The 25,570-nt window shown below is 38.0% G+C and overlaps 1 protein-coding gene across 3 annotated transcripts in view; it reads right to left on the minus strand.

Moving 5' to 3' along the window:
• Positions 1 to 12,462: 12,462 nt before the first annotated feature.
• SLC7A2 (solute carrier family 7 member 2) overlaps positions 12,463 to 25,570 on the minus strand; it is a 102,854-nt gene continuing 89,746 nt past the window's right edge. For all 3 annotated transcript variants that reach the window (XM_038400786.2, XM_043513707.1, XM_043513706.1), the window contains exons 8-12: positions 20,938 to 21,040; positions 16,390 to 16,580; positions 15,854 to 16,020; positions 14,407 to 14,515; positions 12,463 to 13,018 (exon numbers count right to left, since the gene is read on the minus strand). In XM_038400786.2, coding sequence (XP_038256714.1) covers positions 12,834 to 13,018; positions 14,407 to 14,515; positions 15,854 to 16,020; positions 16,390 to 16,580; positions 20,938 to 21,040 — 755 coding nt within the window. In that variant the 3' untranslated portion in view covers positions 12,463 to 12,833. The remainder of the gene's footprint in view (positions 13,019 to 14,406; positions 14,516 to 15,853; positions 16,021 to 16,389; positions 16,581 to 20,937; positions 21,041 to 25,570) is intronic.

A 25,570-nucleotide genomic window follows, 5' to 3' on the forward strand; every position in this document is an offset into this window, starting at 1 on the left:
AGGCTTGAATAAAGACTGGGAGTGGATGGGTCATTACACAAAAAGTAAAGCTATTTCCCCATGTTATTTCTCCCCCCACCCCCCACCGTTCCTCAGATATTCTTGTTAACTGCTGGAAATGGCCTACCTTGCTTGTCACCATGAAAGGTTTTCCTCCTTTCCCCACCCGCTGCTGGTGATGGCTCATCTTAAGTGATCACTCTCCTTACAGTGTGTATGATAAAACCCATTGTTTCATGTTCTCTGTGTGTGTATATCAATCTCCCCACTGTATTTTCCACCAAATGCATCCGATGAAGTGAGCTGTAGCTCACGAAAGCTTATGCTCAAATAAATTTGTTAGTCTCTAAGGTGCCACAAGTACTCCTTTTCTTTTTGCGAATACAGACTAACACGGCTGCTACTCTGAAACCTGATTGGAACTTATAAACACTATTGTTGATGCACAAGTCTCTTACTTTTGACATATCCAAATCTTAAGAACCAAATTCTGCCATTACATGCAAAACATGGAATGACCATTATCCATCAAAACTATCCAGAAAATTTACTAGCAGCATTAATCTAAACCAGCTCTGATATTTTTGGATTTTTTTACATTACACTTGCATTTCAGAAAAACCATTGCTGCATCTTAAAATAGCCATAAACTCTAGGATCCTTAATCTTCTGCTGTGTTTGTAGATAGCTAGAGCGATATGTGGCACTCTAGCATATCAAGTAAAATCCGCATTACCTTTTGTACCATATAGTCTATTAAAAAGGATTATAAACCTCAGCTTTCAGACAACTGATCTGGATCTGACAGCTCAAAAGATATATGAAACTATACAGAGCAAATTCACTTTGGAAATGTTTACGCGTTCACTTCTAACAATGTATTTGAATGTCTTTTGGAGTTTTCCACTCTTGTCTGAAATGTTATTGTGATTCCTAAAAGGCTTCGTGTCAGGTTGCCCTGTTTTTTATCCCCATGTCCCAAGGCCTAAATAGGAAGGTATTTCAAAATGAATGGTATATATTAAGTGTAATATCACTTGGAAAGAAAATCTCATTGTTTTGAAAGTAAGCAAATCTGGAAAGGTAATACATTTAACATTACATGATTTAATTTAATATTAATATACATTGGATAAAACCAGGTTGTATTGTAATCAGATTTTATTTTACATCTCCTGTTTGAAAATGGCCAAGTAAAAAGTAATGTCTCCATTATTTTGAAGCATCTGCTATGTCATTTAGTTGAAGCAAGAATTAAATAGTGATCAGACACATCAAGAGAGAAAGTGTTTTATAGATTCAAGCTTCCAGGCTTTTCTGGAAGGTCATAGTATAGTGGACTATGTTAACAGCAGTGAACTTTAGTAATAAATATAAATCACATACAAGGGCCCAATCCTGCAACAACATACATGCATGATTAACTTTAAGCATGTAAATAGTCATACAGAAGTCTTTGTGGCATCTGAATTTAAATCTTCTACTTGCAAAATGACTCAATTCAAAGGGTTGAATCCTGTCCACATTTGAAATTAATGGCCAAACTTCCACTGACTTCAGTGGGGCCAGGATTTCACTCAAGAATAATCACCTCTCTATAAGATACACTGATTATATTGTCTCAAATCTTTAGTTTATTTACAAACTACACTGCAACCCATTTTATAAGTAGCTATCATTTTATGTGGAATTATCTGAGTGTAAGAACTTTGTGTACCACTGAAAATTTGCTGCCAAGACTTTGTGACTCTAGCCCAACTCTTTATGATGTGTTTTCTCTTTAATTTGTCTTCGAGACACCACTGACTTCCTGAGGAAACTACAGTCCATTGGTGATCTTCCTAAAAATACCATCCTAGCCACTATGGATGTAGAAGCCCTCTACACCAACATTCCACACAAAGATGGACTACAAGCCGTCAGGAACAGTATCCCCGATAATGTCACGGCTAACCTGGTGGCTGAACTTTACGATTTTGTCCTCACCCATAACTATTTCACATTTGGGGACAATGTATACCTTCAAATCAGCAGCACTGCGATGGGTACCCGCATGGCCCCCCACAGTATGCCAACATTTTTATGGCTGACTTAGAACAACGCTTCCTCAGCTCTCGTCCCCTAATGCCCCTACTCTCCTTGCACTACATTGATGATATCTTCATCATCTGGACCGATGGAAAAGAAGCCTTTGAGGAATTCCACCATGATTTCAACAATTTCCATCCCACCATCAACCTCAGCCTGGACCAGTCCACACAAGAGATCCACTTCCTGGACACTACGGTGCTAATAAGTGATGGTCACATAAACACCACCCTATATCGGAAACCTACTGACCGCTATTCCTACCTACATGCCTCTAGCTTTCATCCAGATCATACCACATGATCCATTGTCTACAGCCAAGCTCTACGATATAACCGCATTTGCTCCAACCCCTCAGACAGAGACAAACACCTACAAGATCTCTATCATGCATTCTTACAACTACAATATCCACCTGCTAAAGTGAAGAAACAGATTGACAGAGCCAGAAGAGTACCCAGAAGTCACTTACTACAGGACAGGCCCAACAAAGAAAATAACAGAACGCCAATAGCCATCACCTTCAGCCCCCAACTAAACCTCTCCAACGCTTCATCAAGGATCTACAACCTATCCTGAAGGACGACCCATCACTCTCACAGATCTTGGGAGACAGGCCAGTGTTTGCTTACAGACAGCCCCCCAATCTGAAGCAAATACTCACCAGCAACCACACACCACACAACAGAACCACTAACCCAGGAACCTATCCTTGCAACAAAGCCCGTTGCCAACTCTGTCCACATATCTATTCAGGAGACACCATCATAGGGCCTAATCACATCAGCCACAGTATCAGAGGCTCGTTCACCTGCACATCTACCAGTGTGATATATGCCATCATGTGCCAGCAATGCCCCTCTGCCATGTACATTGGTCAAACTGGACAGTCTCTACGTAAAAGAATAAATGGACACAAATCAGACGTCAAGAATTATAACATTCAAAAACCAGTCGGAGAACACTTCAATCTCTCCGGTCACTCGATTACAGACCTGAGAGTGGCTATCCTTCAACAAAAAAACTTCAAAAACAGACTCCAGTGAGAGACTGCTGAATTGGAATTAATCTGCAAACTGGATACAATTAACTTAGGCTTGAATAGAGACTGGGAGTGGATGGGTCATTACATAAAGTAAAACTATTTCCCCATGTTATTTCTCCCCCCCACCCCACCCCCCCCACTGTTCCTCAGACATTCTTGTTAACTGCTGGAAATGGCCCACCTTGATTATCACCACAAAAGGTTTTCATCCTCCCCTCCCCCACCCCCCGTCTTGCTGGTAATAGCTCATCTTAAGTGATCACTCTCCTTACAGTGTGTATGATAAAACCCATTGTTTCATGTTCTCTGTGTGTGTATACAAATCTCCCCACTGTATTTTCCACCGAATGCATCCGATAAAGTGAGCTGTAGCTCATGAAAGCTTATGCTCAAATAAATTTGTTAGTCTCTAAGGTGCCACAAGTACTCCTTTTCTTTAAACAATTTTATGGTAGACTATGCAATCGGTGGTTTAACATTTTTCATTAAAAGAAATAAAATTAGCTGTCCGACTTCTTTTCAACACTGCAATTGATGAAGCTGCAGAAGAGGTTATGGTTCAGTATATTCAATGAGAACCATTGTCAACGTTTGAAATTCCTATATACATGAGTCTTAACTGCCCATATCCTTTAATTACCAATTTTCAGCTGTAGCTATATTACCTTGAAATATGATCTCCTTCAGTCTTACAGGACATTGGCCGTGGATGACAAAACTCCAAAGCAAACCCCACTTGCTAAAGGAAGTGATGCTGGTAATTAGTAGGTACCACTGCACCATTTGATTCAGTAATAGAATAATCTCCCAGCATAGAATTAGACAGCATTGTGCAACTGGAGATACTGGGCCAGCTCCTCACCTTGTGTAAATTGTCATAGCTCAGTTGAAGTCAATAGAGCTCTGACAGTTCACAGCAGCTGAAGATCTAGCTCACTCTTTTTTGCTTGATATTTAAACCAGATGCATTTTTCTCATTTATGTAGGACATTTCATCCAGAAGAATGACAAAGTGTATAAAGTCCTTTGAGACATTTCTTGAAGAAAGGTATTTCAAAAATCTAATAATATAAATCTTTTGTCGAGTGATTATTTTTATGTTAGAAGACACTTTGTCCCAGATCCTCAAAGGTTTTTAGGTACCTAAGTCCCATCAGTTTCAATGGAATTTAGGCATGAGGATATGGGAAATTGTATTTACGCTGTATATATTTGTTCATTTGAGGAACTTAAAGCACTTAACTATGCTGAATAAATGCTCTCTCCATTTGTAAGAAAGGGAAATGGAGACACACAAGTTTAAGGCCAAAATTTTCAAAACCAGTCTCTAAGCTTGGGTGCCCAAATTGAGACATCTTCAGAAGTATTGCACGCTGGCTACCAGCTGAAGTTTAATGGGGACTATGGGTGATCAGCACCTCTGAAAATCAGTCCCCCAGTGTCTCAGGATAGGCACCCCAAAACGGAAGCACCAAAAATCAGAGGCCATGTTTGTAAGCTTAAGTCTGTGACAGAGGCAGAATGGTATCCTGGTCTCGTGACTATCTCATGTTGTATCCGTTTTGATTCCAATGTACCTTCTTGAAAAGCTTTTAGCAAAAAAACACAGCTGCTTATTGTCCAACAAAATGCTCATATGTGTTATTATGCAATACATGTTAAAATCATAGATGAGTTTATGCTACACTGGAGGCAATTTATAAAGTCGTAACATTTGATAACCAAGAGTCACATAATGCACACTGAATGGTTTTCAGTCACTGTAGATCATTCTGCCTTACTTAGTAAAATCTGTGGTGTATTTTTTGTACAAAGACCTCAGCAATCATTTTAGAACACAGGATAAAGTTGAAACTTATATCCAGTACATGCAAGTGATTTTTAACTTTTTTTTAAAAAATATAGAAGAAATGCATGATTATTGTCCTATGAAGTACATATTACAGTGAATAAAACAGCAGCAGTATAATTTCCATCACAATTCTATAGCAACTAAGAATACTGATAATATTCTACTGCAAAAGTGAAAAACTCAGGCACCATAAAGTATTTTAATTCTTCCATACATTCTAAACACATTTTTACGTTAATAAAAATTATGTTTTTTAGACTAAAGCATTACACAAATATAAATTTCTATATGAAGCTGCATCATTTTATCTACATTTAAATGCAGAGCAGCAAATAAAATACACTTGAAATAATTACTGCAATGTACATATAAACAGTGATAGAGCTAAGTTCCAAAAGACAGAAATACTAGCATTTTCAAAAATGATAAAACACAAAAGAATTTTAAAATGTATTAAACAAATATATTAAATGCTTTCCAATCTGCGAACACTAAAGGAAAACAATTCTCCTAAGCAATACAGGGCCAAATCCTGTTAACCTTAACCCAGACTCTGCCCAACTTATACTGATTTCAGTGGGAGTTTGCCTGAGATGGGCTGAATGAAAATGTTCTAAAGACACCAGAATTTGCCCAGCAGACAATAAAAAGCAGCATTTTTGCATACAATTCAGTCTTATGCATGCCTGTACAAATGTCCTTTAACTTGGTTAGCGTCTGAATAATTCCTAGAATCAAATCATAAACTGTGTTCGGGGGCGGGGGGAGGAGTAGAGACATGATTGCAATTAGTTTTGGAAAAGCCAACTGTGAAAATGAAGAGGCCCTCAAAAAGCACATATCAGGAAATAAAATATTAAAGCTACAGGAGATTAAAACAGAAATAAGTATCCTACATTTTGTGAATAACCTGCTGAGGAGTACGGCTGTGATCCTGCAAATCCTGGCACACGTGGTTAACTACTCTCTGCAAATAGTCCCATTGACTTCAATGTGTAGATTGCACATTGTAATTTGTACCCTTTGCAGGATCGGGGCCTAAAAGCATTAAAGCGTTTGTAACCAAAAAAGGATCTGTAAATACATATGTGAATTAAATTCATTTAGTATGAAAGGCATCCCAGTGTTGAAGGCATCATGTACTACTTAAGTGGCATGCAGAGCCTTGTGATTGCTTAATGCACTGTGGTAGATTTCACCCCTTTTGCTTAAATCTTTGAGTATTCCAGGATGCATGGTGTACACCCAATATAGATACTTGGTAGAGCACTATTACTTTAAAAAATAATTCTGCCTTTATAAAGGTATACTGCTGCATTGCAGGGATAGCTTGGGGGTGAGGGGTGACAACATATTCATTCACAATCTAAGACTTTATTAAATATCTGTAACAACTACTGTGTGTGTTGTGTCAGACTTATTTGTGACAGATTCATTTGCAGTTACTGCACAGCACAGCTGTACAATCCCTTAGTTAAATGTAAAGGATAACTGTCTAAATACCTAACCATATTACCAAAGCAATCCCTTGATGTATTGCCACTAACACTTTATTGGCAGTTAAAATAAAGAAACCATAACTTACATTGACATAGGCATGATAACAGTTACATAGAATAAGTCTATTTTGCCTCAACGGAACCCACTAATGCAGATATAGCAATAGCTTTCTCCATTAAAAAAAAATAGCTACCTGTGACAACAGATTTTTGACAAAACTACACCACTTGCATAGATACTGAACAAGTTACAATAACGATTAATCATGTTTTTAAAAAAGCAATGTGTAGACTAAGTTTTCATTCCATAGGATTAGAGTTTTCAGTTAATCTCTAGGTAAATATAAAGACACACATGCACACACACACACACACACACATTCAGTATTTGTTTTCTACATATTTCTTACATATTTCTATCTAAACACCTCTCACGTGTAAAAATTTGTATAGTTGTTGTCCTTTATATGGCTGGATCCTGCAAGGCAAAAGTAAGTTGAGGGCAGCTAGAACCTTGCAGTGTTGGGCCTATACTGTATACCAAACCTAATGCATATATTTTACTTGATTCTTACAGTGATATTACTTTGCTACCTACTAGTAAAGGCACGGTCATTAACTAAACAGAGAATTATCTTTGTACATTAGAGAAGGGAGCTGAGAAGATCTGATGATGTTTCTTTAAGTTGAAATTAAGTCAACTAAAAAAATAAGTTAAAAGTGATTTCCAGTACTATGCCTGCTTCTGAGCCCCCTGGGATATCTGTACAATCATATTTTACTATTTTTTACATGTCTTTATTTCTCCCCTGTTGTTGTCGGAAATATCTATGCAAACAAAAGGGGAAACTGTTTATACACAAAGTGCTGTCAAATACACACAAACTAAACAAACTGAAAACAAAATTTCTTTAGTCTTTCAAGATTTGTCAAAATCTTAGGTAGCCATAATAGGTAACGCTTTTCAGTCAGAAGTGTTATTAACAGTGTCCCTTCTAAGGAAAATTGCAGTGCAACACAGAAATTATTTTAATCGCTACACTGAATTACAAAGATTAAATTATCAAGGACTAAAGACAGCCACAGATATTCCCCTCTTCCCCTTCAAGCAACCAAGTTTAGGGCAATGAAGTAAATGACTCCTCCCTCTAGGTCACAGAACTGCAGTAGCAGTTAAGGCTGTGATAACATTTAACTCTCCTGCTCATTGTAAAGCAATGAAGTAACCAGCCCATGTCCCACAAACAAATTTGGTTGCACAGGGACACGCAAGGAGCCACCAGAGAGCTATGCTTTACTGTGCATAGGGTGCAGACCCAGACATGGACTCTTCATATATTTCATAGATTCATAGATACTAAGGTCAGAAGGTTCCTCTCTACCCCAACAGGTCCAGCCTGATTGCACTGCATCAGCAGCCCCTAAAAAGCTGCACTGAAAGAGGCAGGATTTCCTCCAAAACATGCTGTTTGATTATGCTTTTAAAATTGTATTTTAACAGAAAGCTGCTGTCTTGACAGTTTAGTGATGCTGAGTAGGAAACAGCTTCTCTGTTTCAAATAACAAAATCAGAGATTTTCAGAGCTGTTGTAAAAAAAAAGTTCTATACCTAAAAAGATAATTTTACAAATAGCTGAATATATTCTTTTAAAAATAGTTATTTCTAGCTTCCTCCCAAAAGCTTTAAGAGTCTTGTATTTCTAATAATTTCAAATGGTGAATATGATGTTTCTGTCCTACTCTGCATCAAAATGGGCCCCTGATGGAAAGTATAAGTGAAATGTTAGACCTAATTGAGACAGACATCTTTTTTTCATTCATTTGACAAGATATTGAAACTGATCAGTATTCCTAAAAAGCTGTGAAAATTCCTGTGTTAATATTCTTATTTAGTAAACATTTATCTATCTATATTAGTGTAATAAGTCACTGGGGTTTTCCTTTAACTGCATCATTCTGAATGATGAGTGACAGGCCCATCCAACTACATCTAAAATCTGTTCTCTATGGTATATGATTTTAAAAGTCTGAAGAAAGCTGTTACATTAAATAACAAACAAACATTAAACCCATCCTGGTGGTCACTGGTTGTCCCATGACACACAGTCAAACATAATTCCTAGCATTTCAGGGATTAAGGCAAACATTATAATACACACTAGAATAATGGATCTTCATTCACCTCTAACAAGATTTCTAAACAGGTATTCATATTTTACAATTTCATATTAGAAATTTTATAAATATAGGGAGCCCAAGTCTGCAAGTTTCTCTCCCCACAAAGGTCCCATTAAATCAATGGATGTTTTTTAAAAAAAAGATAAAATCTCTTGAAGTATCGATGATTAATAAAATGTAAATACTATTACATTTTCTAAAATATATTAGTTACACACACAGTATGTAGAAACAAATATGAGCAGAGACTAATGTCAGTTTTCCTCTACACAGATAGTATTTTTAATCCACTTAGTAGTAACATCCTCAAAACTGAGACAAAGAAATTTCCATTGATGCCAGAAGTCTAATAGTGTCTTTCTCTATTTCCAAATAAAAATGCTTCTAACTCAGAAGACATCCCATCATGTAAGTTAAAAAATGCTTCCAAAAAAAAGGAAACCAACATCTGAACTTTGATATCTATTTTGCTGAATAGTAATAGTAAAAGTTGTTATATAACATAGGGTCAGATTCATTCCTTTGAAGACAATAGAGTTGCACCCACCTACCCACATGAACTTTTGTTGGGTTGTTTGCTTTCCATCCACTTTCCTAGCACCTTTCCTTCCTCCTCACCCAAACTACATTACTAATCAGCTTCCCTTAGTTTAGTGAAGTTCTTTTCAGCATGCACCCTCTTGGTATTAATGGTCAGTAGGGGCCGCTGGTGCAACAGCACAAATCCACCCCTCCCTCCATTCCAGGTACTGCAAGATATCCACTATCCAATCCAAACTGAGGAGTAAAGGAACAAGCTCAACATTAAGAATGAATTCCCCTGTACGGTATCAACACATTTCTGGTTCTGTGCCAAGAAACTTTTATATTTTTGTGTTCACCAGGGTTTGTGCACATTAGCTGCTACTAACACTGGAATTTACTTTTATACCTAAAAAGTAGCAAGAATCCAATGCCGCTAACACACACACACACACACACACACACACACACACTTTCCACCTTCTCTATGAAATTCTAGATGTAGAAGTGTAAAGGTGATTTTTAATATCAGACAACGTAAGCGTGAAAAGAAAAGGAGTACTTGTGGCACCTTAGAGACTAACACATTTATTTGAGCATAAGCTTTCCTGAGCTACAGCTCACTTCACCGATGAAGTGAGCTGTAGCTCACGAAAGCTTATGCTCAAATAAATGTGTTAGTCTCTAAGGTGCCACAAGTACTCCTTTTCTTTTTGAGAATACAGACTAACACGGCTGCTACTCTGAAACCTGTCATAAGTGTGAAGACACCTGTCAAAACTGTGTTCACTGGGTCTTGCCTTACAGTGAGTCATAATGTACTTCACCAATATTGTCCTTTAGATTGTAGGACTATCTATTTCCTTTAGTCAATGGCAGCATTCTGGATGCTCTTTGCTTACTATTGGAAACTTATTTTTAATTAATAACACACATTTTGGGCAAAATAACTCCACATTTTGAAATCCTCCATAACTAACAGTGACACTTCTCAACTATTTAAGCCTATATACACAAAAAATATTTAAATGATTATGTACCTTTGATAGGTAACACAAATCTTTGCTTTTACACTGAAGAGAACACCATCAAAATATCGTTCATTATGTTCTAATTAATTATTTATTCAATATTGTCATAACAACTTGCTTCCTGGCTTTTGGACAACAGACCCATGTGCACTGTACTGATTGTGTATGGTTGCTTGCTCTACTATCATTGATATTTATTTAAAGGATAATAACAAACTGAAACATTTGTTTGGGGGTGGGACTCAGACTTTGCAAATAGATATATTTCAAATTTAAATCCTACCATCTCTGAAGATATCCTGTCAGGATTGAAAATAAATATATTTAAATAAACGCTTTGCCTCCATGTATGTCCACCCTCCTCCTCTCTGTGCAAGGAACTCTATTACCACGGGCACTTGTTTTCTCGTCAAGAAGCAATGTATGAAATAGACCAGACCCTCCTCCCCCAATATGCATATGATGGATGAGGAGGAAGAGGGAATTTAGCGGTGAAGAAGAAAGCTTTTAGTAATGCTATACATAAGTACTAATTACAGACTTTCCCACTGAGTTCAATAGAGCCAGGATTTCACTCTACTTTTGAATTTTTCCTTTAGCACCTGGAGTAAGTTTGGAAGGAAAAAAATTCAGATGTGACTTTATATGAAACAAAATAATATTCTTGAATACTTTTCCTACAGTGTATCATAGCTCATAAGCATCTTCATAGTCTGAATTATGCATATTTACTTGTAAGGATAATTGAACATCTCCTTACTACTTTGATATAAATATATTGTACTCTACTTTGTTAAAAGTGTCTGATTTGTGCTATTACCATTTGTAAACAAGCTTTGCAGAGTATTCTCTAGACCAGTGGTTTTCAATCTTTTTTCATTTGAAGACCCCTAAAAATTTTGAATGGAGGTGTGGACCCCTTTGGAAATTCAACCTGTGGTCTGCGGACCCCTACCCTAGAAATTTTATACTGAAAACTGACTGAACAGAATTCAACTAAAAATGTTGCATGTGCTCGGCGCTGTATTTGACGCGTGAAGAGCGCTAAACTCTGGGATTCTATGGTTACGGTAATACTTCCAGGCTTTGACCTGTAGATGGGGGTATTCACATACTTTTGATTGATCAGAAAAACGGAATGCCTTTTCTGGGATCTAAAACTTTATTTTCATAAGGAGTCCGGTGGCACCTTAAAGACTAACAGATTTATTTGGGCATAAACTTTTGTGGGTAAAAAAACACTTCTTCAGATGCATGGAGTGAAAATTACAGATTCATGAATTATAACTGACACATGAAGAGAAGGGAGTTACCTCACAAGTGGAGAACCAGTGTTGACAGGGCCAATTCGATCAGGGTGGATGAAGTCCACTCCCAATAATAGATGAGGAGGTGTCAACTCCAGGAGAGGCAAAGCTGCTTTTGTAATGAGCCAGCCACTGCCAGTCCCTATTCAGGCCCAAATTAAGGGTGTTAAATTTGCAAATGAATTTTAGTTCTGCTGTTTCTCTTTGAAGTCTGTTTCTGAAGTTTTTTTGTTCAAGTATAGCTACTTTCAAATCTGTTACAGAATGTCCAGGAAGACTGAAGTGTTCTCCTACTGCTTTTGTATGTTACTATTCCTGATGTCCAATTTGTGTCCATTTATTCTTTTACGTAGGGACTGTCCAGTTTGGCCAATGTACATGGCAGAGGGGCATTGCAGGCACATGATGGCATATATAACATTAGCAGACGTACAGGTGAATGAGCCTCTGATGGTGTGGATGATGTGGTGGGTCCTCTGATGGTGTTGCTAGAATAGATATGGGGACAGAGTAGGCAACGAGGTTTGCTACAGAGATTGGTTCCTTGGTTAGTGTTTCTGTGGTGTGGTGTGTAATAAATCTTTTAGTCTTTAAAGTGCCACCAGCCTCCTTGTTGTTTTTGTAGATACAGACTAACATGGCTACCCCGATACTTTATTTTCATAGTCACCTTTCACAGACCCCTTAGACATAGTCTGTGGACCCCCAGAAGTTGAAAACCACTGCTGTAGACCTACTCCCAGTTAATCTCTCACTAGTTCCCTGTAAAGCAATAAGAAGGATTTCAATATTTGAATGATCAAAGAGTACGGTCACTTTTGTTATTCATGATACCCTATCACACTGTGACAAAGTATTTTAATGAACAGGAATAAAAAGAACATATGAAAAGCAGTTGCTTTCCTCATAAAATGTTCAGGGCCCTCTTTTGTAAGCAATCCTAAAATTCTTTATACTTTATGATCACCAATTAATTGTATATAATTGTGCAACCAAAATTTTAGCATAGCAAAGGTACAGTTATCCCCTTGGAAGTTTGTCCTTCCCATCATCTTCCTTGATGTTTTCATCTGGGACATCAATTTATCACTGAAGAAAGTCTTCATGCTACTGGATTTGAAGTATCCAAGAGGAATTAGCAGCTAGTCCAACACTTCAGTCATGCTTTGTGGTAGGCACTTTCAAGATGCACAAATATAAATTATTGTTAATCTGCTGGCAGCTACCTTTTGACAATTTTGTTCAGCAACTATATTCGGTCACAGTTTACTACTACTTAAGAGACATGCACGTTAAGGTTGTTTGCAAACATTAACATTCACTTGTCCTTTCATGTGTAATAAACCGAGCATTTTCATCAACATGTTCATCTGCTTCTTCCACAGGGTTCTTTTCCTGTACTCCACTATTTTCGGAGCAAGTATCTTCATCTTCCTCATCTCTAGGATGACCTTCAAGACTGTGTCTGATGCCATACGCAAAGTAAATAAAGAAGCCTTCCAAACAAAAAAATACTTAATAGTTTTTTTCAGGCAAACACTGCATTAAAAGTGATTCCCAACCCCCGGATACTGAACCCCCTTTACCTGAACAGTTCCCTGCCTATGGTATGCAAATTACTATTAGCACTTCAGGACTTTGTGCCTGGTAATGTAGCTCTCCCTACATTAAAGACAACTGGCAGTGCTGGACCCAGTGCAACATTTTCTGTCTATTTCCCAGTCATTTGTGTATGCTCTTATCTGCACTGCTATGGCGACTGCTGCCTGTAATTCATGGACTGCAATACAAATTTGGAGCACCAAAACTGACTTTGCAGTCTATGTATCTTTCTACAATTCAAAAGTACTGCAGTTCAGAGGAGAATGATACAGTAGTAGGAAATAGATACAGTAGTTGCAAATACTCCTCTCTCTACAATTTTGACTATAATTATTAGAAAAATATTGATCTTGATTTTACATCTTTTTCTCCCCAAGTTTCCTGGCCTGGCTTACACGCACAGTCTCTACCAATTAAATAAATTGATTTAGAAACTGAGCTAGTTAAATCAGTGCAACCTCTTCGTGTGAATACTCTTAAATTGGTTTAACCAACTTAAGCTACATCAATATAAAGCACTTCTTAAACCAACTTAAAAACTGTCCATATAAATTATTTGCATGATTAACTAACTCAGTTTCTAAACCAATTTGGTAAAATCAGTGCTACTGGTATGTGTGTGTGAACAAAGCCTACATAGATTTCTCTTTCTCTGCCACTACACTCATTGAATCCCAGCTAACCTTTCAGCAGCATTTTGACACAACAACCACTTTCAGCTCTCATTTTGTATTACCATAGGGTGACCAGATAGCAGTGTGAAAAACTGGGAAGGGTGGGAGTTATAGGCACCTATATAAGATAAAGCCCCGAATACTGGGACTGTTCCTATAAAATCAGGGCATCGGGTCACCCTAATTTATCAAACAAATCCTGAGAATATGTTAAATATCCCTGTTTTGATTTTGTATCACAAAGTGAGTTGAAAGTGCTGCCTCTGAAATAGAGTAGGCAGGCAGAAAAGATTTACCATACTCAATGTTAATGCTTTCCAGGCTTACATATACATCACCTATATTTGGAAGATAGCAGTAAGTTAACTGGAATTAGTCCTGTAGCTTTTATGATTCGTGCTACCTCACAACCGCATGTGCAGTTTTGGCAGCAGATGCATACATCTTCTGAGGTATGTTTTTGTTTTGACTATTGATATCATTTGACATTTATTGAAAGAAAGCTTTTTATTTGAATAGTTAAAAGAAGATGATTAAATCATTCCTAGAAAGAACCACAAGAGAGGACCCATCAATCCAAATGTAAACAGTTGTTATAAAGTACCTACCAAAAGCCATCCAGAAGCTAAATCTGATCCAAGTCTCTCCACTTAACTGTACCATCAAGTAAATATTCACCAAGATACTGAAGGATGGCAAAAATGGCAAGAATGGAACCTAAGGGGAAATAGTTTATAAGACAGTAATGTTTTTCAAACCTTTCCACACACTAAATGGCACATTTCAAATAAATAAATACAAATAAAAGGACTGGCAGACCCACTCACCAGTGATAGTAAGACATTTTTCCTGTTTAGTATAAGGGTTAATCACTAGTTTCTGCTAAACTGTTAATCACTAGTTACGATTTCATTTTTAAAAAAAGGTTTGGTCCCTACAGCTGCAAAGAAAACCTTGTCAATTTGCACAGAACATACAGCAATGCAGTGCTGAATTCCTGAATTAATCTAGGTGGGCAGCCTGAAACAATACTTATTTTATTGATTTAAATTTATATTCAACAGCCTTTACCCACAGCTCTCAGCACACTTCATAAATAATTAAAAAGGATAACATGCCTCAATAAAAAAGCACACTCAATTTATATCCCTGTCCTTCCCAGTCACCATACCAAATAGCTTCCCATACCTCATCCCATCACTCAGCTCATCTCCACTTTCCTAACTGCCCATAAAAAAAAATCCTGGTAGTGGATGTGAAAGACTTATTCATACTCCAAGGAATCATGGCACACAGTCTAAGGGCAGGTCTTCACTACCCGCCGAAGAGATACAATCTATCCCTGAATACGCTCCCCATCGACTCCAGAACTCCAGCTCACGAGAGGCGGAAGCGGAGTTGACGGGGGAGCGACAGCGGTTGACTCGCTGCCGTCCTCATGGCCAGATAAGTTGACCTAAGATACGCCAACTTCAGCTACGCTATTTGCATATCTTAGGTCAACCCCCCCCCCGGCCCAGTGTAGACCAGGGCTAAGCAACTGGGTTTTTGTGCTAAACTGCTCCTCCAGGGCTGGGAGGGAGGAATTCTTCCCTCTAAGTTACGGCTCTGTAGTAGTGAAGCCACTCTTCAACTGCTATCCCAACCTTAGGGCTGAAATGGCCTCTGTGCTGCTTGCCTCAGCACCCACAAGTGGTAGGGAATAGCTGGTGGATCTCTGTACTAGGCAATTTACCAGCTAATACCACCAATCAGTGGTGTGCAGCACTGCGGTGTGAAAGGGATATGGTGCACCCTATGCAAGGCCTCCTCATCCAGTCTGCAACAAAATCATCCTAGAATTGATCTGAGACGGTATAGACAATGGGGTGGTAAAAATGCCTAAGACCTGTCTACACGAGCATTGTCACTATCACCAATGGAGGTACAATAGTGCAATGGTAAAACACATTGTCTGAAAAACACAAGCATAGACACAGCCACACACACACACACACACACATAGTTTTATTAAAACAAATTTAAACTCTGTATTATTTATGTTAACTTACTCACCATAAAGGCCACTTTCTGCTGGCTCTGAGGCTGCCTCCAAATGGTGAGAACTATGACTATGAAGAGTACTACCAACACAGCAAGAAGACCAATGCTCCAAGGCTCCATATTAGCAATAAAATGAATCCCATATGTGGTCAGAACACTCAACCCACACACCAGAAAAGCTGTGTAAAAAGAAAATAAGAATTGGAAGGAAGTCAAACCTTTCAAAACTTTTTAAATAAACATCCAACTTACTCTGATAAAGCAGATCTTTAGCAGTAGAGACATTATCAGATGTAAAATGAAAAAGTCTGTTTTGACAAGAAAACACTTTATTCTGCCTTATTTTTGACTGAAGGAAAATAAATAAGATTATGGAACAAACTACAAAAATCTGTTTTCCTACCAGAATACTTCATATTTGACATTCGTGAGATGGTACTCTAGGATGTTACCATTGGATTTGAACTTTTGTTCTGCTTAATTAAATTCTATTATTTATGGAACTTGATTTGAATGTATTGTACTTATTTGGGTATCTGTAGACTTACCTAATAGACCCACCAAAAAGCTAACAGTAGTAGCAGACTGCTCTGTTGGCAAACTGGATGGATTCATCAATGTCTGAAGACTGAAGCGGTGCCCTTGTAGCATACTAATTTCAGACTCCCTTTCTGATCCTGTCAGAGCCTCTTTCTCTGGAGAATATTTTGGTTGGTCATAGGTTAAATTGGGTTGGTACCTATCCACAAATAAATAGATATTTATATACAAGACTGTAACAAGTAAAGAAGTTAAGCTTGTGGTGGGGGTTAAAGGAGGATGGTTATAATCCCACAGCAGTCTCCAATGATTCCACTCTACACTAGTAGCTACAATAAAAAATAAAGTCTGCTCTGGCAAAATTCATGTGGCATTCCTTCTATCTTCTTTTATTTCTAGGTCGGGGTGACCAACTTGTGGCTCCGGAGCCACATGCGGCTCTTCAGAAGTTAATATGCGACTCCTTGTACAGGCACCGACTCCAAGGCTGGAGCTACAGGCGCCAACTTTCCAATGTGCCGGGAGGAGCTCACTGCTCAACCCCTGGCTCTGCCACGGGCCCTACCCCCACTCCACTCCACCCCTTCCCGCCCCCTCCCTTGAGCCTGCCATGCCCTAGCTCCTCCCCCTCTCCCCCAGAGCCTCCTGCACACCATGAAACAGCTGATCGGGAGGTGCGGGGAGGGAGGGGGAGGCATTGATCAGCGGGGCTGCTGGTGGGTGGGAGGTGCTGGGAGCATATATTGGTAAATTCTGGCTCCTTCTCAGGCTAAGGTTGGCCACCCCTGTTCTAGGTAGTCAATTTAATCTCTAAATTCTCTGCAAAGGGGTCTATCGTACAACACTGCCTGCCATACTGGGCGCTATCATATATAAAATAATAAAGGAAGATTACACCCTGATAACCTGGTTTCCCATACCCTGGACTTTCACAGTTTAGAATGGAACAAGAGAAACACATAAAAACTGTATGCAGTAGGAGCTCTCAAATTGGGGATTGCAGGCAGGTGTTGTGGGAGAGTGGGGTCATAATCACCCTTTCCTTTCCATTTTGCTAAATGGGAGCGGTAATCCTGAAGGAGTCGTGGCATGGAAAAAGATTGAAAACCACAGGTATAGAGGATACTACTAAAGGTAATATACTCTCTTAAAAAGTTAACAATTACAGATCACCACTTTTACAAAGCTAACACCATGTCTCCTAAGATTTTCTGAGAAAGTAATAAGCTAGAAGAGGCTTTTTGCTGAATTTTTAATTATGCTGTGGGAGGCAGTTGTTTTTCAGCAAAATATTTATCATCTAAATAGAAAACACAACACAATACAAAAAGGAAGGAGATGGAAGAGGATTTCTTGAAATACAGTAGGTCTTTTCAATAAACTTTCACTGACATGAGCATGAGGCCATCTAGAGGAAAAACACTAAGAAACATACTGATTGAATAAGGCTGAGATTTAACACCAACTTTGAAAGGAATGTAATGTTTTTATATACATGCAACCTTACTATGAAAGAGATTTCTCCTGTGAATGATGAACTAAATGAATTTAAGTTACAGTAAATCCTCACTTAAAGTCATCGAGGTTAACATTGTTTCGTAGTTTTGCTGATCAATTAGGGAACGTGCTCGTTTAAAGTTGTGCAATGCTCCCTTATAACATCCTTTAGCAGACACCAGCTTTGTCCACTGCTTGCAGGAAGAGCAGCCCCTTGGAGCTAGCTGGTGGGAACTTGGAACCAGGGTGGACCGGCAGCTCCCCATCAGCTCCCCGCTCCCCTAAGTTCCCTGTGCAGTAGCCACCCAGCAGGCTACCAGTTGCCGGCAGTTCAGCTGTCCTTCCACCGACTGCCATGTGCTGCTCCTGCCCTCTGCCTTTGAGCTGCTCCTGGGAGCCTCCTGCTTGCTGCACAGGGGAGGGGGAAAGAGGGGAGCTAATGTCCGTGTGTCCCCCTCCTCCTGCACCAGCTCCCCACTTATCCCTTCTCCATATAGAGCAGGGTGGGGACAGGACAGGGCTCAGGACGGAGAGACAGCAGCTGCTGTCTCAACTTACTGATCTTTTTAAAGGCAATGTACTTAAGAGTTGGGTCAGCATACTCAAAGGGGCAATGCGCATCTCTCTGTCTCCCCCACACACAGGGTGTGTGTCTCTTTCTGCCATGCTGTCTCCCCTCTCTCCATTCATGCTGCCTTGTAGAGTGTGAGGCTACATTAAGAACGAGTTAACCCTTGAGGGCTCAGCTGAATGCTAGTCATCATTTAGCAGTAAGGCATTCCCTGGGAAATATCCGACCCTCTTCCACCCTCTAACTTCACTACCTCAACCAAGCTTCACAATCATCATTGCTGTGTACAGTATTAAATTGTTTGTTTAAAACTTATACTGTGTATGCATATATACATAATATATTTTTTTGTCTGGTGACAAAAATTTCCCTGGAACCTAATCCCCCGCATTTACATTAATTCTTATGGGGAAACTGGATGCGCTTAACATCGTTTTGCTTAAAGTCGCATTTTTCAGGAACATAACTACAACGTTAAGCGTGGAGTTACTGTACTATCGTCAGAACTAGTGTTACATTTTTCTAAATTATCAGTTTGAGTTCCTGTGACTACTTAATTAGTTTTAATCTTCATTTATTGCCCCAACTACCAGCAATACACACAATTAACAAAACCTGTCTTATGCATTGCAATACCAATGTATCATTGTTATTCAGTTATCTTACATTAAAAATACCTTTAGATTAGCTGTAATTATAGACAAGTGTCACTTATTAGATCAGTGACTCTCAACCTTTCCAGACTACTGTATCCCTTTCAGGAGTCTGATTTGTCTGAGTACCCTCAAGTTTCACCTCAAGATGTGGGTGTATCACGGATTTATATAGAAGCAATATGATATTTTCTGTCTTATTATCTATCCCTTTCTTAATCATGCCCAATATTCTGTTCACTTTTTTGACTGCCGCTGCACATTGAGTGGATGTTTTCAGAGAACTATCCACAATGACTCCAAGATCTCTCTCTTGAGTGGTAAAAGCTAATTTAGACCCCATTATTTTATATGTATAGTTGGGATTATGTTTTCCAATGTGCATGACTTTGCATTAATCAACACTGAATTTCATCTGCCATTTTGTTGCCCAGTCACCCAGTTTTGTGAGATTCCTTGTAGTTCTTCACATTCTGCTTTGGACTTACCAAACTACTCAAGATAGTGATCATCTGCAAATTTTGTCACTTCACTGTTTACCTCTTTTTTCAGATCATTCATGAATATGTTGACTAGCACTGGTCCCAGTACAGACCCCTGTGGGACATCACTATTTACCTCTCTCCATTCTGAAAACTGGTAAATTTATTCCTATCCTTTGTTTCCTTTGTTTTAACCTGTTACCAATTCATGAGAGGATCTTCCCTCTTATCCCATAACAGCTTATTTTGCTTAAGAGCCTTTGCTGAGGACCTTGTCAAAAACTTTCTGAAAATCTAAGTACACTATATCCACTGGATCTCCCTTGTCCATATGCTTGTTGACCCCTTCAAAGATTGGTGAGGCATGGTTTCCTTTTACAAAAACCATGTTGACTCTTATCCAACAAATTATGTTCATCTATGTGTCTGATAATTCTGTTCTCTACTATAGTTTCAACCGGTTTGCCCAGTACTGAAGTTAGGCTTACTAACCTGTAATTGCTTGGATCATCTCTGGAGCCCTTTTTAAAAATTGGTGTCATATTAGCTATCCTCCAGTCATTTGGTACAGAAGCTGATTTAAATGCTAGATTACAAACTACAGTTAGTAGTTCTGCAATTTCATATTTGAGTTCCGTCAGAACTCTTGGGTGAATACCATCTGGTCCTGGTGACTTGTTACTCTTTAATTTATCAATTGGTTCCAAAACCTCCTCTAATGACACCTCAGTCTGGGACAGTTCCTCAGATTTGTCCAGACTTTACTGATTCTGGATTGGGCAAATCCCAAGCATTTGTTTTCAGTCTCCTAATTTATTGATTCACCAGATGGAAACATACTAGAAGGTCAGGATTTGGCCCACAAAGCAAATTTATTAGAGTATTTATACTATTCACATATAGCTCCCACAATTTACTGTGCTCGCTATATACAGTAGGAGATAAGCTATAAATTATGTTGTAAAATTAGAAATACGTTTCTATCTTTGAATGTATCAATGTTTTGACATGAGGTCCTTCTACACCATTTGGAGTGGAAGACCATGTAATTTATCTTTCAGAAAGTAAAACCCTCTTAGATTTCAAATAAGGTTTTGAATTTGACCTATGCCCACACTGGCATTACACTGTGTCTATTCCTGTGTATATCTAACTCTGAAGGGGCACCACTTCTGGTAATCATTAAATTAAGAAACCACACATGGATTAACATTTTAGAAGAGTGAACCTAATTTTACAATATGTATGTACCTAGAATAAAAGTTATACAAACAAAAATGGTATTTTAAATGTAAACTGCATAGGACAAAATAAAATACAGCAGAACAAACCGGGGGTGAGGGTGGGGCTCACCTGAGGATGAGAACACAGGCTGCTACAAGTGAGTAAGCAAGAAGTGTACCAATAGACATCATATCCACCAGAGCCTTTAGGTCAAAAAGAAATGCCATTATAGCTAAAAAAAAGAAGAAAGAAATACAGAATATGTATGAGTTACATATTGAGAGTTAAGATTTTTAAGGCAGCTCAAGAGGCTATGTATGGAGTTTTTATGTAGTTGACTTACTAACAGTAATACAAGTGAAACCATGGTAATGCATAAAAATGAATTTTCAAAGTAAAGACCCACATTTTTAAACTTGGTTGCCTGGAGTTAGATACCTAACTCTATATGTAGGCACTGAAATAAAATTGGTCTCTTCGCAGTAACCCTGAGCACCCATAGCTCTCACTGTGGTTGCTCAGCACTTCCTGAGAGTCACATTTATTTGTGTACCTAAACAGGGATTTAGGTGCCTACTAACTTTAAGCAACTAAGTTCACAAATTTTGGCCTACTTTTTTTGTTTTCAAATATAAGACACCAGGAGAACATCTAGGAAACACTAACGAAAACCTTGCAGCCAAAATTCTCTATATACCAGCTGTGTGATTTTTATTATAGTTATTTTGGACATATATTTAGTTGTATAGTAGGAATGGTTCTTAAGTTAAAGACAAAGGGGTAAACACAACACAATTAGGAAGGAACATAATGAAAATTTCATTTTAGGAAGCCCCTCACTGCTGTCATGTAAAAATGTCATTTTCAGCTATGAAAACTGATATGTAACATAACCCTATATGAAAACATTTCTCACCTAAAAATATAACATTTTATTTTTATTAAGGTATTGTAGAAAATTTTGGAAAATATTAATTATCAAAGAGCCAGATCCTGCAAGCGTGCTGTGCATAGAACTCCTACTCAAATTCTAAAGGCTGAGGGCTTGCACGGTCAGAGCCTGAAACCACAAGCTTACAGTGGGATCCAATCTACTGACATGCATGTGGATCCAAGACAGACTGGATCAGGACCTTAATCTATAACCAGTACATGTAATGTGTGTGTACTAGGCCCTAATTCAGCAAACCACTTGAGAACCTGCTTAAATCCCATTAAGCACATCCTTAAATGCTTGGCTGAATTGGCGCCTATAGACAAGAGTAAGTCAATTTAAATGTAAATTCAGGTTGAATAAAATCTTAGTATTTTTCAGGTGACTGCATGACTTTTTAATAAACAGCATTATTTTAAAAGTGGCTTATTTTACGCCTTCTCTGGCAAGGCAACTTCACTGTGACTTCCAATGTATTTCTTTTTCTAGCCTTAGCCCCATCTAGATGGGATTGACTGTTTGAGTCCTCCTTCTCCAGTTTGCTTGAAGCAGATCCTCAGAAACATCAGAGCTAACCAGATCCTTTTGTATGACATTCATCCATCTAGTTTTGGGTCTTCTAATTCTCCTCTTACCCTCCACTTCTAAGTTTAACACCCTGTTTTCAATATATTCTTCCTATTATCTTTTTACATGCCCAAACCATCTACACCTGGATTCTGTCAGCTGTTCTATAATTGATATCACCTTCAAACCTCCCCTAATTCATTTGTTCCAAATATGGTCCATCTTAATAACTCCAAGCATCCCTCTTAACATTTTCATTTCCTTCAACGTCTCTTCCAGGGTCCAACATTCAGAGCCATACAAAAATACAGGCCTAATTACTATCTTAAATATCTTACTTTTCAATTTGATAGGCTTCCTCCTATTGCAGATCATTCTGCTCAGTTCTCTCCAGGCCTTTCCTGTTCTGCTTATAAGTTCATCACTGAGTTCACCATTATCCTGTACTACCAAACCTAGCTACTTGAACTTCTGTACTTTTGGTAGTGGCTGGCCCTCCAGACTTTATAGACCCATTGTCTTCCTGCAAGTTATCATTGAATGAACAGACCATATATTCTATTTCTGCTGATTTTCATGCCATTTCTCTCAAGTATACACCTCCATCTCTCTAAATCTTCTTCCGCTTCCTCTTTGCTCCCTCCACAAGCACTTCATCATCTGCAAAAAGCATGCACCAGGGTGCCACTCTGGATGTTCTCTGTAAGTGCATTGAGCACCAACATGAACACAAAAGGGGCTTAGTCCAAGCCTTGATGTACTCCAACTCTTACTAGAAACTGTTCAGTTTCTCCAAGTGGCCTTCTGACTGCGATAAAAGCACCCTTGTGCATGTCCTGAAGGAGTCTGATATAGTCTTCAAATATCTGTTTCATTCCCATACACTAGATGCCTTCTCTCGGAATGTGGTCATAAGCCTTCTCAAGACTGATGAATACTATGTGCAGGGTTTTCCTCTTTTCTCTATATTTTTACACCAGCAAAGATAGCATCCACTGTTTTATTGACTTGCCTGGCATGAATCCAAAGTGACTGTCACTGATCTTTACTTCTCGTCATATTCACAATAAATAAATTGTGTGTGTATATGCTAATGCATGCATTATTTTTATATTACATATATGTATACATGTGTATATATATAAAAGCATACACCCTCCCAGCGTCTTGATTTTACATATATATCACACACACACATCTTTTTGATCATGAAGAAACACAGAAAAGATTAATTCCCAAAAATAAGATTGCAGTATTACCAAAATCTGCTGAGCTAATAACTAACCAAGGAATACAATTTCCTTAATGATCATGGAAGCACCCTTCATTCACTAGTCTTGTGAACAGGGAGGTTTGTACAAAAACTATGAAGCATTCTGTGAGAAGATTTCTCATATATTTCACTGCCTAGGGTGCTCAGAGACCAGCACTGGATAGCAGAATGTGCATATGTTCATAAACCAAAATAAAGGAATTCGATTTAATTTTCATCCTTCCAGACTTAAAGTGTTCCTGTATATTACAAGTCAATTTTATCATACTCTAGCTAATTATAGCATATGATTATTATATTTAAAATATCACAGCTTTTTACTTTGTATTTTTTTTTAATTATAGCATTATTTGTGATCAACAAGATGCGTGACTTTATGGCCAAGAAACTTGTAAAAAATAATCTGCTTTTGAAAGCTAGCCACATTAGTATTTATACAGTACATCTCAAATTTCTGAATACACTATTAGTGGCCAGACAGAAAATAGTACATCTTTAATATTGTTAGCACCATGAATGTAGGACATATATTCATTTTGGCAAGGTAAGTAAATATATTTATATTATCCGATGCAATCTCCATATTTCCCTTTCCCTTATATATGAAAAGCTTATGCAGAGTTTAAAGAATGTTGAGCTCTGAAGCACACAAAGCATCCACAAAAAGACAATTCCACTTTAAACAATGTTAAAACTACCAAATATATGCTTGGAAAAAATACTATCAAAATGAACACAAGCTTATATTTATTGTATTTCAAATTTTTTTTATATATATATATAGTTCCATCAGATGAATTTTTTTCTCTTAATAGATATAAAAATTGCAAACAACTATAAATCTTTTATATAATTGATGCTTACTCAACTTCTAACTATTACTTATCAGAAGAGAAGTCAAACCTATCACAAAATAGTTGGAAACCAGAACCTAAACTTTGTTAATTCATTTTAGGTGCACATCCCATGTTGTTGCACTAAAGTGCAAATACAATTCAGGGAGATATGCAGCACTACAAATCCAGGTAATACCTCTCATTAGCCTGCTGCCTTTGGTAAAATATGATTGGACTATGAGCCAACCATTTTGCTGTCCGCAGAATTTCATTATCAGATTTATTATATAAGAAAAAAGACAAATACATGGAACTATGTTTGGCCTCACCTGTTGTTTTGACTTGATAACATAGTAAAAGGTCAAAATCCAACCTTCTTAACACTGTTTAAAACTGTGAGACTATCCATGCTCAGATTTAGTAGAAATGCCAGATTACTTTCATGCTGCATTCATTTTTAACAGATCTAGCAAATTTAAGCCTACAAGTTACTAGATACACATTTTCTTAAAGAAAAAAGAAAAAAAGTTACCTGCTGTATCAAAAAGCTTTGTTCTGTTAGGATAAACCACCCGCCCACACAATTACACCCCCAAAACTGGCTTTGAATTTGAAGTGACTGTAGTTCACGAAAGCTTATGCTCAAATAAATTTGTTAGTCTCTAAGGTGCCACAAGTACTCCTTTTCTTTTTATGGATACAGACTAACACGGTTGCTACTCTGAAACCTGCTCTTGTGCTGCTGCAACCAAGACTGCATATTTCCACTCATCAGTTTACCCAACTGGGAAAAACATTTTTCCTTCTCTTCTTCTGCGTCGGTTCATTATTCCACTAAAATGAAAAATCAATTTTGATACCAGATTTCCACATTTTTCCAAAATATAGCAGAAAAAGAACCCGGTGCAACATGAAAGCAATCTGGAAAGTCAGATTAAGTGTCTCTTTATAAAGAGTAATTTCTGCATTATAGATTTGTACTATGACATTAAAAAAAAAGATGAATTAAGGCCATTTTTTAGATTATGAACTATTTGGGGCATGACCATGGCTTCCTTTATGTTTGTAAAGCTCTTCAAACAAAAGGGTCCTGACTATGGCTTGTAGATGCGACAATATGATAAATAATAAATACATGTTTTAGTCTTATCT

This window comes from Dermochelys coriacea, chromosome 4, assembly GCF_009764565.3.
Source record: "Dermochelys coriacea isolate rDerCor1 chromosome 4, rDerCor1.pri.v4, whole genome shotgun sequence".
In the NCBI taxonomy this organism is placed as follows: domain Eukaryota; kingdom Metazoa; phylum Chordata; order Testudines; family Dermochelyidae; genus Dermochelys; species Dermochelys coriacea.